The sequence below is a fragment of the Chelonoidis abingdonii genome, chromosome 3, assembly GCF_003597395.2.
Source record: "Chelonoidis abingdonii isolate Lonesome George chromosome 3, CheloAbing_2.0, whole genome shotgun sequence".
NCBI lineage: Eukaryota > Metazoa > Chordata > Testudines > Testudinidae > Chelonoidis > Chelonoidis abingdonii.
The window spans coordinates 87,373,933-87,388,864 of NC_133771.1; the positions used below are offsets into that span (position 1 = coordinate 87,373,933).

General features: G+C 38.8%; 1 protein-coding gene across 2 annotated transcripts in view; it reads left to right on the top strand.

Moving 5' to 3' along the window:
* The window catches only part of FIG4 (FIG4 phosphoinositide 5-phosphatase), a 151,370-nt gene extending 137,445 nt beyond the window's left edge, over window positions 1-13,925 (top strand). For both annotated transcript variants that reach the window (XM_032774671.2, XM_075063880.1), the window contains one exon: window positions 12,707-13,925. In XM_032774671.2, the coding sequence (XP_032630562.1) occupies window positions 12,707-12,884 (178 nt within the window). In that variant the 3' untranslated portion in view covers window positions 12,885-13,925. The remainder of the gene's footprint in view (window positions 1-12,706) is intronic.
* Window positions 13,926-14,932: the final 1,007 nt, after the last annotated feature.

The window sequence follows — 14,932 nt, forward strand, 5'->3', positions numbered from 1 at the left end:
ATAGAATGAATTAGTCTGTAGAAGAATATCTTTCTTTGATCAAATATTTGTGCTGTGGAACCTTCTGCATTCTGATGTGAGAGTGAACAATAAATATTAAATTTTGAGTCATGGCATTTAAATGTGTGTGGAAAACAGTCTCGTATTCCTTCATGTGTAGAGGATCTGAATCCTAATAAATATTAATTACTTAATTTAAAAAGACATACTAAAAATTTAGTGTTATAGAAAAATAATTTAAGGGTTCAGTTTTCAACTGTAGGCTCCTTGTCACGACATCCTACTCCAGCACTGAATGGTCATCTGAGTGGGTCAGTGTGTCCATGTTACTTTTAGATATCAAGGTGTCGGTTGTTGTGGTGTTTAAATACGGAGGGGCTCCATTTGAAAATTGGGTCCTGGATATTTGTGACTGTCTTCATTAGGTTCTAAATAAGAAATAACATATCAAATCTTACACCATACATTTATGCAAAGAGTTTGACTTGTACCTGTATTTCTATAGAATGTTGTATGTATAGAATACAGTATGCTAGATTAATCGAATCAACAATGTGCAGAGCCCAGGAGCCTTCCTTTTTTTAAACAAAAGGCACCACACAAAACTCTGAAAGTATTATGATGCTATGAAACACTAGCTCAATAGGACCTCAACCTGTTTAGGACCTCAAGGTGTAATTGTAATGCAAATAATAGTTCTCAGTTTGTCTATACTGCAGTGCAGTGGTTTTATCCATTTGTATACCACGTATTTACAGCAGAAAGTAGCAGAATGTTTCACAGGAACAAAGCACAAAATGCTTGTGATGAAATTACTATGAGTTTGTGCCTACAGTTTTCTTTCATGATTTCAAATAGGCCTTCTTCTAAATTATTTTCTCATTCAGATTATCTCGATTTTTCTCGTTTTAGATTATCCCTGTTTTAGCCAGGGAACTGTTCAATCACTTTTTATTACAATGGTTACTATGACAATGCTTTGCAATTTTATTTTTTTATCAGGCTTTCAAATTTGTTTTGGCAATGTGACCATATTTTGCAATATATTAAATTACATATTTATTGGTTTGAACAAATCACTGTTAAATACTGCAGTGAATCTAGTTATTTCTAAATTGTGTATTATGGTAGTCTCTTGATTTAGATTTTAATATTTTATTAGTATTAAAAGTCTAATCACAGTCACAAAACAATAAAACAATTACAGCTTGGCCCATCTCACTCTGAACCTCTGATCTCTCAGCTTTAGCATCTGACCATCAAAATTTTGGATGGAAATTCCTAGGTCTGTTCAGGCCATCCTGCCTTCTTATCTCTGCACCTAAAGTATTTACATGCCTTTTTATAATCTCCATCCATCTGCTGATCTGGGACTTCTGTTTCCAGTCTGTGGATAGGATCATTCAATAGTTATTGATCACAAATATTTAATAATGTGGGGCATCCCTTTCAAAAGAGAAACACAAGACTCTCCCTTCCTCACTGGCCAGGAATTCTCCCAGTTTTTCTCCTCTGATTCTAGTCTGGTTGATCTTTCAATTTTGGATCTGTCTGTGCTCTGCATGAACTTGTGCTGTAAGCTCCCTTCCATCTCAGTTTCAGGAATTTCTCCTTCAGCGGTGGAAATTTTTTTCTCTGTACGGTCTTCTTTTCTTCCCTCAGTCTATTAAAAGTCTCTCTTATGATGACATTCCTCTCCTATGATTACTATGGTGAGAAGCTTCTCCCTGCTTTTTATTTGGTTTGTAAAATGCTCATTGCTTGAGCATATTTCAGTGCTAAAACATGGACCCTTCTTTCTTGCAGCAATGGCATCAGTATGTTGGCATTTCAATTGGTTATTCTGGTCCTGCAGTCCTAGGAACTGCTGCTCTTCCAGCTTATGCTACTGTAATGCAACAACTGGTTTGTAGTAGCATATATCATCTGGCAGAAGGTAATATCCAGCTCCTGTCCTCCCCATTCCTTTGAACCTGGGCTGAACCTCACTTTGCATAAAGTGGTCTATTTCTAGGCAATAAGAACTCTATGGAGGACCTTTGAGAAGTGAATCAACAGCAGAAGTGTCCAGCAGTTAGTTACTGGTCTCCCAACGTCTGCTAGGATCTTTAATCCTAAAGTTTGTAGGTTGGATGCATTTGTTTGGGATTGGAGCAGAGCACTAGGGTACTGTTGTTGTTGAGTTTTTTCCCCCTTTTTTGCTGATTCCCAGAGTTTAGAGGAAAATCAGGCAGCATGAAAGCAATCATGGTGGCTTCCTTGTGACTCCCTTTCCTCTGGTTCTCTGAACAATAATGCATCACCACTTAACTCCTTCTTAAAAACTGCCCTTCAGGTTTTACTTCTATCCCAAGGCCTAGTCAAGCTTATCAATCCTTGAACATCTGGTCTGATGGTTTGGATGTTGACCATATTTAACTGTAGGTTTCCCAGAGAAAGTGTCCTCCTTGATGAAGCCATAACACTATACAAAGACTGTTGCTGAATGGTATGGAGAAAAGACAATTGAAACAAACAGGATTACTGCTTAGTAACCTTCCCATGTCAAGGGTACACTCTCTGTCTTCAAAGATTACAGTCCTGCCAATTTCAGTTGCTGTGATGGGACACAGGTAGACATATCAAGCAGTGCAGTGGTGAATAACGTTTTCTCAGTTAAGAGTTTTTGCAAAATACTAAGCTTATTCGATAGAGTAGTTCTTCACAGAGTGTTAGTAAAATGAGCAAAGGGTTTAAATTAAATGATTGGCTAAAACAAATACAATGCAAACATTTGGATCGTAACATGGGTTTCTCAACATTGGCATGTACAAACATGTAGTTTAAGTTTTTTTTGCATATTGCTGTTGCTAGGTGAAAAAATGAGTTTGTTTGTTTGTTTGCTCAGTGCTCAAAATGGAATCATTTTGCTGTCTAAACCCCATCATGTCTAAGAGAAATGGCTGTTGACTCATTAGAGTTTGAAACATGTCAGCTCTTTAGAAACAAATCAATTAATAAGCGAGGCATTAAATTTGTTCAAATTTGTGTTTTTAGTTTATTATTTTACTTGGAGTAGGTATGTATAACTAAGCAAACATATTAGGGTATGTGACTCCTTCTGGTTTAAGATAGTAACGCTGGGTGAATTAATTTAGTGTAGCTGTAGTATTTTCCCTTTCCTTTTATGGTCATATATGTTCAGATTTTCAAACTAGATTACCTAAAAATAGATGAACAAATAAGTCAATAGGAGTTGTGGATGGTGTGAAAATTAAGCTATGTATTTAGGCACCCAAAGGTGAATTTAAATGCCTAACATTAGATACCCATTTCCGAACAGATTTCTGAAAGGATCTAGAAAGACAGCACATTGGTAAATATGAAAAAAAAGCTATTTTCAGAAAAACGGTATTAAAAGATTTTTTCCACAGAATTATATACATTAATATATTGCTCATGCTGTTTGCTGTAAAGTAAGCTAAAACAGTGTAGCAGAGATTGATCCTTTCGTATCAGATCACTTCTGGAAGTTGGTGTGAAATGTAAAATATATTTAAAAAAAAAAAAACCCCAATGAGATTATTTTGCCTGTTTCCCCATGCCTCTTGCAAGTGTCGAAAGATTCCAGGTGAGCCTGGGATCTTAAATTTCTGTCATTCACAGGACATAATTGTTAACTATTTTTTAATCACTGCTTCAAAACTCACTTTCTACTGTATCTGAAAATGTCCTTGAAGTGCCATTGAGTTTAACATATCAGACTTGCACCAAAATATTTTTTATTTATTATAAGATTTATTTCATAAGACTTCACTCCTTATCACTAAAATTGCAACATTCTCCATTACATAATAAGTACGAGTTGTGTGCAGTTTTAGGCACACATTCTAGAACACTGTACTGCTGTGAAATGTCCTGTTAAAGTTTTTTCCCCCACTTTGAACTTTAGAGTACAAATGTGGGGGACCTGCATGGACCCTTCTAAGTTAATTCCTAACTTAGATCTGGTACGCTGCCACCAGCCAGAAGTCTGTGTATGGCACACTTTCTGTTCCCCCAAAACTTTCCCTGGGGAACTCAAGACCCAAACCCCTTGGGTCTTAAAACAAAGAGAAATTAACCATCCTCCTCCTTTTCCCCCCAGACTTTCCCCTCCCTGGTTGCCTTGAGAGGCTTCACAGCAATCCAAACTCCTTGGATCTTAAAACAAGGAGGAATTAACCATCCCCCCTGCTTTCCCCTCCACCAATCCCTGGTGAGTTCAAACTCAATCCCTTGGATTTTAAAACAAGGAGGAATTAACCATCCCCCCTCCTTTCCCCTCCACCAATCCCTGGTGAGTTCAAACTCAATCCCTTGGATTTTAAAACAAGGAAAAATCAATCAGGTTCTTAAAAAGAAAGCTTTTAATTAAAGAAAGAAAAGGTAAAAATTATCTAATCCACCTTGCGTGGCTGTTACTTAGTAGTTTGAAACATGAAAGACTGATTCAGAAAGATTGGGAAAGTCTGGGTGTATGTCTTGTCCCTCTCAGTCCCGAAAGCGAGCAACGAACCAAACAAAAAGCACAAACAAAGACTTCCCTCCACCAAGATTTGAAAGTATTTTGTCCCCCTATTGTCCTCTGGTCAGGTGTCAGCCAGGTTTACTGAGCTTCTTAGCCCTTTACAGGTAAGAGACATTAACCCTTAACCATCTGTTTATGACACCTGTGATTCCAGCTTCTGTTTTCTTCAGTTTATTGGGACAAAATTTTCAATAGTTAAATTAGGCTGGTGACTCTCACATATATGAAATAAGAGATTTGCACTGAATAGAAGTAGAACATAAGAAGTTCATGAATACAGTCTTTTTTTTTTTTTTTGGAAAACTGTTAAAATGTAATTTATATTGATTAACAAGGAAACATAACTTCTTAAGACTCTTTAACATTCCAGATTTAGAATCTGGCAGTTCATACCTTATTAATTCAAAATGTATCATCATCCAGTAGTCAACACAAACCGCAACACTAACTACAGTGATATGCTAGTTGTGTTTTCAAGAATAACTAGCCATTGTTTCCAGCAAATCACATTGATTTATACTGCTTTCCTTTTAGTTCCTTTTATCTTCTTTCAAAGTTGTAACTTCTACTATATCCATACAACTCTTGCAGTAGATGTTATGGTTTGACTTCTACCTTAGCTGAAGTGATTACAGTAAATACAACTGAATTACACTATAAAATTTAGGGCTGGATTTCTGGTTATCTAGACACTCTTAAGGTTAGGCAATTTAAGATTTACTGGTATGAGCTCTTCCTATAAGAGACAGTTTCTCTGAATTTACATGTCCCTGATATTTTTGGTATGATCTTTACAGGAGTTATAAAGTCTCTCTCCCATTTAAAAACTGATAGTGGGAAGAAGAATTTAACATTGTGCTCTCCATTTATTTCTTCATTTTCCCTGAAATTTGAATTGCAATCACAATATATGAAAAATAAATCCCAACAGAAACAATGCCAGGTTCACTGGAATTATCAGAACAGCTTTGCAATTTAGAGTTCCTAGCAAAACGGTGATTAGAAGAGATGAGTCTTTGGTAATTAAACAATAAAGCATAGGCAATTATAGTTTTATATTAAAGCAGCACACATGCAGTAGTTGTCTTAGGCAATAAAGAAAGATAGACCCTTCCCTGCATTTGAATACAGTGCACTGTTGCTAAGATACCAACAAAGCACTAAACAAACAAATAGCAATATCCTGTAACAGGGATAGGCAACCTTTGGCACGCAGCCCATCAGGGAAATCCGGTGGCAGGCCAGGACAAGTTTGTTTACTTGCAGCGTCCACAGGTTCAGCTGATCGCAGCTCCCACTGGCCACGGTTCACCATTCCAGGCCAGTGGGGGCTGCAGGAAGCGGCGTGGGCCAAGGGATGAGCTGGCCTAAAGTGTACCCTAAAGTGAGGACATACTAAACAAAGATGACTGGAGAGAAGGGAATGATCAATGAGGGGAGAGTCATAGTAAAACCAACTGAAATTTACAATGTGTGTGAAAGTGTATCATTAAATCCAAGTAGCTGCTTTCCTTGCAAATTTTACATAAAACTTATCTAACTGTGACTATCCCATACCACTATTAAAATCTGGTGTTATTTAACGAAGAAAATTGGATTGTTGCTGAATATCAATGTAGGTGGAATGACCTTATTACCAGGGTTAGCTGTAGAGGAGACTAGGATCTGTGAGTGATGGCTCAGTTTCCCACAGAAACATCAGTCTAGATCAGGATGTGCTCTGATGCCCCTATTTCTCTCTCCCCATCTCAAACCATTGAATGGTAAAAAATAAGAATTTCATGGTTTTATTTTTCTCTTGTCCTTTATTTCTGGAGACCTCAGAGTTGACTTACGATGGTTTGACTTCTCCTCGCTCATAAGCAGAAACTTTGATGGGAGCAGCCTCTCACAGTCTAGTTCACCCACTCGAACAAAGATTTATTGTTGTGTGGGAATGTAGCTTCTCAGAACCATATAATCTGAAGCACTAGGACTCCTCAAGGCTAGCTTTTATGTGGTTCCCTTTCTAGTTATGATCCATCTATTGAAAAATTATTTCATACTAATAGTGAAATTAAAGGTCTGGCTTCATAAATGACTCAAGATCAAAGTAGTGCAGTCTGCCTAGAATTCTGTTACATGTGGGCAACCAAATGGCCTATAAATGCGGAACTCAATATCCTCTAAAGCAGTAGTCCTCAACCTTTTTGTGGCCAGTAGCACATTTATGTTTTCAGAAGCGTGTGGCAGGCACCAACAATTTTTAAAGCCTTATTTTGTAGTTGTACGTTAAATACAAAAAAATCATATTTAATATTACATAATATGAATCCATAAGATAAAAAGGTAATTTTATATGTAAAAGGTATTGTATTAAATTATTTGGCAATTACTCTTTCACCTTACCATGTGAATTTGCTCTGAATTTTTTTTTACAGGTAGATAAAAAAAAGAGGAGTTTTTACAAAATAAATATCAAACAGTTTTCATCTTTTTTATTTTAAAAAAGTAAAACATTGTTTTATATTTATTCTTATATATTCATATTTATGTATTATTTATTATTCTTATATTTATTATTCTTACTTTAACATGGAATGAAGCCTGCAGCCCCGGAGTTCTCTGTCCCCGGCAGACGCAGGGCCGTGGCTTCTCTCCGACTTAAACTGCGGCCCTGTACCTGCTGGGGACAGAGAACACCGGTGCCCTCAGCCTGCAGCCCCGGAGAAGCCGGAGAGAAGCCACAACCCCATACCTGCCAGGGACAGAGAACGCTGGCACCCACAGTTCTCTGTCACCGCCAGGGGCGGGGCCACATCTTCGCTCCCCTGATAGGCACTAGGCAGGTGCACATAAATGCCCTGGTGGGCACCATGGCCCACGGGCACTGCGTTGGGGACCACTGCTCTAAGATGCTGAAATGTATCATGACTTTTACTAATAATTGCTGGGTTATACGGTTCATCCTCTCCCGGACTTGGGATGAAATCAAATTTGTGGTCACTTACCAGGAAATGATGACTGCAACAGTTAACTTTGTAATATCTACCATCCAGTACAGCATATGTGCTCTCAGCCCCAGTAGAGATGTAGCACAATATTGATGTATATTTTTGCCATCAGGTTAGATCTCTGAACTAAAAGTAGTGTGCACTTATAGAAGAATCAGGAAGCCTGTTAAAACTTTTCCTTATGTGCATGTAATACCATGCCACTGCCTGAACTCCCATGGCCAGGAGTATCTCTGCAGTACCTTGTCCAGCTGCCCTGTTTTCCTCTTCTTCCAGGCTCCTTAAACTCCATAGTCTTGCTTATCCACTTACAGCCCTTCTTGGGGTTTGATTTCTTTATTAACACAATCCCAAAAAGCAAACACATAAGATCTTCCCCTCAGCCTTAAGCTGGGCACAGCCCCTGCTCCCTGTGGTATGGCCTTTCCTGCCACATGAGCAGCCAGTTTCCTTCTTCAGGAACCACTGCAGATGACCACTTCTCCCTGCAGCTTCACTCTGTAGTTGCCCTTCTAACATTGCTCTTGCTGAACTCCTTCTGACGTTTTATAGCGCAGGTGCAGCCCTGCCTCCTGAATTGGTTCAAGTGGGATCACCTGCTGTGGCACAAGGTAGCTGGACCTATTTCAATGACAGGGGACCAGCCACCTTGTGATATACCTCCCTTCTCAGGGCGTTGCTGCCTCAAAGGCAGGTTCTCCAGTTCTGGCTTCATTTTAACTCAACTGGCTAATCTCAAAAGTAATTTCTCTATGAGTACTCTGCCCATCAGACATCTGGAGTCAGAAGTCCACCCCTTTCATCCTCTAGCATTTCATTTGGAATGCCAAGCCATGTTTGTCAGCTGCCAACTTATTCTTCTCTTCCAGGGCCTATCACTTGGCTTCTTCCACAGTGGCCAATTCCATTTGGTGGTTCTCAGACAAGGAGAGTAAAGCTGTCACATTCACTCCTCTCAGTGTTGTATTAGCTTGGCAGCTGTAACTGGTGCTGCCGTAACTGCAGAGTCTGCCCCAACCTACAATTGCATGGCATTCCTAATGAGCTTTCCCAGGTCATTAGCCTCCTCTTGCATCCTCTGGTTCATTTTCTTTGCTTGGTATATGAGCCTCTAAATCTCAAAATTGGCCAGACTGGACAGTCTCTACACAAAATAATAAATGGACACAAATCTGGAATCATAACATTCAAAAACCAGTGGGAGAACACTTCAGCCTCTCTAACCACTCAGTTGACAGACTTGAAGGTGGCAGTTTTACAACAAAAAAACTTCAAAAACAGACTCGAGAGAGAGACTGCTGAACTTGAATAAATATGAAAATTAGATACAATTAACTTAGGTTTGAACAGAGACTGGGAATGGTTGCGCCATTACAGTAATTTAATCTATTTCTCCATGTTAAGTATCCTCACACCTTCTATGGGTCATCTTGATTATCACTTCAAAAGTTTTTTTTTTTCTCCTGCTGATGATAGCTCATCTCAATTGATTGGCCTCTTACAGTTGGTATGGCTACTTCCACCTTTTCATGTTCTCTGTATGTATAAATATTTTCTTGCTGTATGTTCTAGTCTATGCATCCGATGAAGTGGGCAGTAGCCCACAAAAGCTTATGGTCAAATAAATTTGTTAGTCTCCAAAGTGCCACAAGTACTCCTTTTTGCGGATACAGATTAACATGGCTGCTACTCTGAAACCTGAAATTAGGATTATGATTACACTTAAGATCACCCCATAGAAGGGTACAGAAAAGCTTTGTGCTTAAATAACTGGCACATTCAATATAGAGTATTAATTGCACTGGATTTCTTAACAGTTGTTTTGTCTTCTGCATTGTATGTCTGCAACAAGGGTTGAAAAACCAGAATTTTTTTTAATAGTATTAAGAGCTAGCATAGCATTAGACAGTATAATTGAATAGTAAATAAGTGTTTTTGAAAATGAGCTAGTTCTGCAAAACCTTTAATCTAAATCAGAAAAAATTCTTTTGGAAATAAGTGAATGTTTGTAGAGCTGATTTTTTTTCAAGAAACTAAAATCACGTCCCCAAAATACTTGTCTTTAAGGACTTTCAAAAGGTTAACAATTCCCTTAATGTTCTAAGTTGACTGAACAAAATGGGTTTTCAGATTAATTTAAGTCTGAGAACTGTGGTCTGAATAGAATTTTTAATGCAACGTATTCTTTCATGAGCAGCTGAATGTAGAATTATACATTTTTGAGCCATGTGTATTGTATTGATTCACTAACTAGAGACAGTAGTTGGATCCCTGCACTTGTGGAGGCCCAGGCAACCCCAGAGGCAGCAGGAGAGGGCAAGGCCAAGGGTCTGACCCTATACTGGCTCACAGATTGCTGTGCTTAGCAGTGCACGCTGGTCTCAATGTCACAATCCATTTGGGGCTATTGCCAACTGCCATAATTTAAAGCAGTTTATAGGCTACTCTAAATAATGTAGAGAAAGCATAGAACTGATCTGTGAATCAGGGAACCAAAACTTGATCCTTTTGAAGCTCGTGCCTCACTACTGCGTCCTGTGGAAGCTGAATGCAACAAAATCTAAGCCACAGTTTCTTCCGTGTCCCTTTTAAAGATTATTCCCTATGTTTAACTACTTTTTTTCCAGTGGTACAGCACCCAGTACAGTGGAGCCTGATTGATGACTGGGCCTCCTATGTGCTACTGCAATAGAGGTACTCTTTATAATAAGATTCCAGGATTGTTACACTCTTTGTGTGTCACTCTGAAACCTAGAATTTCTGCTGAGTCAGTGTGAAGCAATGGAAAAACAGTACTAGCATGGTTGAGAACTCTTTGTTTAGAATATCACTATGTTCAGTGACCACTGTGATCTGTTACTGTCCAGTTTTTTAGTTGTCAGAATTTTTGGCTTTTTTACACTTTTTATGAATTACGCCGATATGACAGCACAGGCTTTCACCTAGAAATAAAATTGAAATTTTGTTGCAATGTTAAACTGGGTGGAACCAGATTTGCTTTCCTGCTAAAAGAAAATGTATACTCAACAGTTGCTGTGACAGCAAGATATTGCTATGATTTCATAAACTGTAAGCCTATGCAGGACAAGGATAACAGCTATCTATTGTGACACAGTTCCTACTTTACCTTGGTGGGTCTTGTGCTTATTGGCGGATTTGCTCGCCTCACAGATTCACCGTGTGGATTCGGAAAACAGCCCAGAGACCTTTCTCTCTGGTGGAAGCCACAGTCCAGGTCAGTTCCTCCTGTGTCTGATCAGGAGTTGGGAGGTTTTGGGGGGAACCCAGGCCTGCCCAGAGGATTCAGGGGGCCTGGGGCAAAGCAATTTCGGGGGCCTCTTCCATAAAAAAAAAAAAAAGTTGCAAAACTATAGAATTATATTCTCATGGAGGCCCCTGTGGGGCCTAGGGCAAATGGGGAAATTTGCCCCCCGCCCCGGGCAGCCCTGGGCCTGCCCTGTACTCCAGGTTCCAGTCCAGGGCCCAGTGGACTACAGCTATCTAGAGTGCCTCCTGGTACAGCTGTGCGACAGCTACAACTCCCTGGGCTACTTCCCCATGGCCTCCTCCCAACACCTTCTTTATCCTCACCACAGGACCTTCCTCCTGGTGCCTGATAATGCTTGTACTCCTCAGTCTTCCAGCAACATCTTCTCACTCTCAGGTCCTCTTGCTCCCAGTTCCTCACAGGCACACCACAAACTGAAGTGAGGTCCTTTTTAAACTCAGGTGCCCTGATTAGCTAGCCTGTCCTAATTGATTCTAGCAGTTTCTTAATTGGCTCCAGGTGTCTTAATTATCCTGCCTGTCTTAATTGGTTCTAGCAGGTTCCTGATTACAGTGCAGCCCCTGCTCTCGTCATTCAGGCAACAGAAAACTACTCAGCCAGTGACCAGTATATTTGCCCTCTACCAGACTCCTGTACCCCACTGGTCTGGGTCTGACACACTGCTTGTACAACACAGTGGCTGAGAACTATTTTTCAGTCTCTTGGTGCTACCACAATGTAAACAATAAGTTTATATTATTATTAATATATTTATCTGCAACTGCTAAACTGGCAGAAGCTTATTTAGTATGTGTGGAGGTGGAGATGTTCTTGTCCAAACTTAAAATCACAGTGTTCCAATGAATAATGGTCCTGAGTTTATTTTTAAAGTTCTTTATAAAGCAGATATTTCAGCAGTCAGTTTTTTAAGATATCCAGAAGGTGTGAGCCAGAACATAAGAAGCTGATGGTTTAGAGAATTGGCACAATCCCCTTGGAACTTATGTGCCAGATTTCTGATCACTGGGAAATATTTTCTTTATTCCTGATTAGCAGTTACAGGACAATTTTTTTCAAATGTTGTAGACAACTCATAAGGTATGTATACACTTCAGGGGTGTGATTCCCAGCTTGAAGAGACATACCTGCACTAGTGCTACTCGAGCTAGCGAGCTAAAAATAGAGTATAGCCATGGCAGTAAGAGCTGCAGGAGGGACTAGCTGTCCTGAATACATGCCTATTGGAGACCGCAGGCACATACTCAGGGGGGCTAGCCTGTCCTGCCACTTGTGCCTCTGTGGCTACATTCTGTTTTCAGCATGCCTGCTAGCTTGATTACAGCTCGCCTGGGTATGAATTCAGCTTGAAGGGTCAACATGCCCTATAGTTGCATCAGACAGTTTTTCCTTAAACTTGATCTTAAATTGTGGCTTCTAGTAAATCAAGTTGCATTCACACAAAACAGTTAATGTGTAGGTTGTGGTTGTACTGTACCGTTTGATGGCAACATGTTAACCACTGATTAATCTGTTACTAAATCCAAACCCAAAATCCCACCTTTTGACAGTATACAGTTTAACTTGCTTCTCTTTACTGATCAGCTGTGGTATTTTGTTCTAATATTAGAGTATTTAATATTTAAATATTGCTGCTAAAAATAAACGTACATTATCTGTGAGTAATAGCTCTTCTCATAACTAAGGGTGGTTGTTAATGCTACTGGAGTCTTAGATACAATATGAAAATGATTTACAGTGCATTCTCTTTCAGAGTTTTTTCACTTAATATGTATTGTAAACAAAATTAATTGAGGTGCTACGCTGCAATTGATTGATGTACAATGTTGCTGATTTTAGACCTAATGCTAAAGGACTGTTTGGTTTTGACTTTTACAGAATACACATCTCCTCTTTTTCTCAAGACAACATTTATGAAGTCCAGCCTCCTAAAGTAGATAAGAAATCAATTGATATCTTCCACGCTCACATCCAGGCTGGCAGAGGTACCATGCAGCCACTGATAAAAGAAGACATCCTCATGTACAGAGAGTACATTAGAAACCGATATATGTGAAAACAGACTGTATTCAACTGCTTAGCATTGCTGGAGTGATGGTACAAATCAGTTTAGAAAGGAAGTCCAAGTTCAGCTATTTTGTGGTGGTAAAACAATGCAATTATTTATCAACCTGTATCTTTCTGAATGATTTCATTTTTGAGATATTGTGTGCTTTGCAAAAATAAAAATGTGACTGAAGATGTATTCTCTTGGATTGGAAAAATAACAGTATGTCTAAAATCAGAAAAACTAAATACAACTGCAATTAAATATATAGTAATTTGAGATAAGAAAGTAAACAGAGTATTTAAATTTAACATTAATTGAAACTACAACTATATGTAACACAAGAAAGAAACTTAAGTACCACAGTTAGCTCATGACAGAAAAGCTCTGTTTTCAATTGAATGTTCTGTCATTTGTTGAAATTTGTTTGTTTAGCAAAATATGTGTGTATGTTTATAGCAAAGATGGAAGAGGGGTCAGTTTGGCCCAGGTATGAAACTGAAAAGTTAAATCTAAAGTAGCAGACTTCAAAGCCATAATCCACCTCCAGTGTAGTTCTATTGCAGATAGCAACACTGGAAGCTGTAGTGTAGACCAAACAAAGGTGTTCTAATGACCTAATCAGTGTGGATTTCTGTCAGGTTCCTTTGAAGTATAGTGACTTTATAATTATTGTGACTCAGTAAACAATTTTGAGGAATGAATGCTCACTCTACTTAGAGACCAGTTTCAGACCATAAATTAGCAACTTCAGTTAAGGTTCAGAAAGATGGGCTCTGCCTGATATACTGAGAGATCTCTTGAACAACTGGATATACCAAGAATTTTCCTATCTCTGGACTGGTAAAAAGTCAGCGAATTAATAACTTTGAGAAACTGAATACTGACTGTTCTTCTCATCCCAGGCAAGCATGGCCACAACTACAGTTACTAGCTTCTGCCAGCAGACTGGAGCTTCAGATATGAAGCTGCATACTGAAAAGCATATTCTAATGTTTACAGAGTAAGGAACTGCTCTCGTAAGTCAGTAAAATTGATTTGTTAAAGTAATTGTGTGTGTCTGTGCTAGATAACTATAAATGGGATGTACACTGTTGCACACTACTTCCTGCCTCTTGAGCTTATGCAACCAATGGGAGGGGAAAGAACTGGGGTACAACGGTGTTCTCTCATTGTCTACATCATGCAAATTATATGAAAATTGAGGTCCCCATTAGCTCAAAGAATAGCAGGTGTCAGGAATATATGTAGGCAAAACCATTGTATCTGGTGCTTTAGCAAATGAGTGTATAAGGGTGGGAGTGATAAGTATTTCCCATAAATCACTATTGCTACCAAATACAATTTGTCTTGATTGTCGACTGTTAACTGGCTCCCAACTTGACACTCAGTAGACATGTGCCACAGTCACCACAAGTAGCCCATACAGAGCCCACAATCAGCCATTTACAAGCTCTTGAAAATTCCAACAATAATTATTTTACCAGTTGGGCCCTTCATGTGTTCTTGAGAGCATGAGTTTGTCTTTAGCAGAGACAAGAATGAAATAGCAACGCTGATAAGATAACACTTAGACTGCAACTGTCAGTTTGAATTATTTCTAGAAAATACATCTTCTAAGAGTGCTTTGCACTCTTCTGTCCAACATAAACAGTATTTTACAAGCAATCAAATACCCACTGCTGAAAACAACTAGGATGAAATCCTAGCCTCATTGAAGACAATACAAGCTTTGTTGTTGACTTCAGTGGTGCCAGGATTTCCGTTCTAATGTTTTGTGTTGCAAAATGTAAGAGTAAATAGACTCCAAAGAATACATATACATTATCTAAGGTTATGCCTCTCTATTCTGTACACGTGTTCAGTTTTTAAGTGATTAATATCACATTTCCATTTTAATGAGAGTAATGTCTCATTACAATACAATGAAAATAGATAATTACGGCTGCAACTTACATCTTTCTGCACAGGAAATTCGCTGTTTTGTAATGCATTAATTTTGTTAAATAGACAAAGTATTTTGTTTAATAAGGTACTGTAACAGAGTGGTTTGCCCC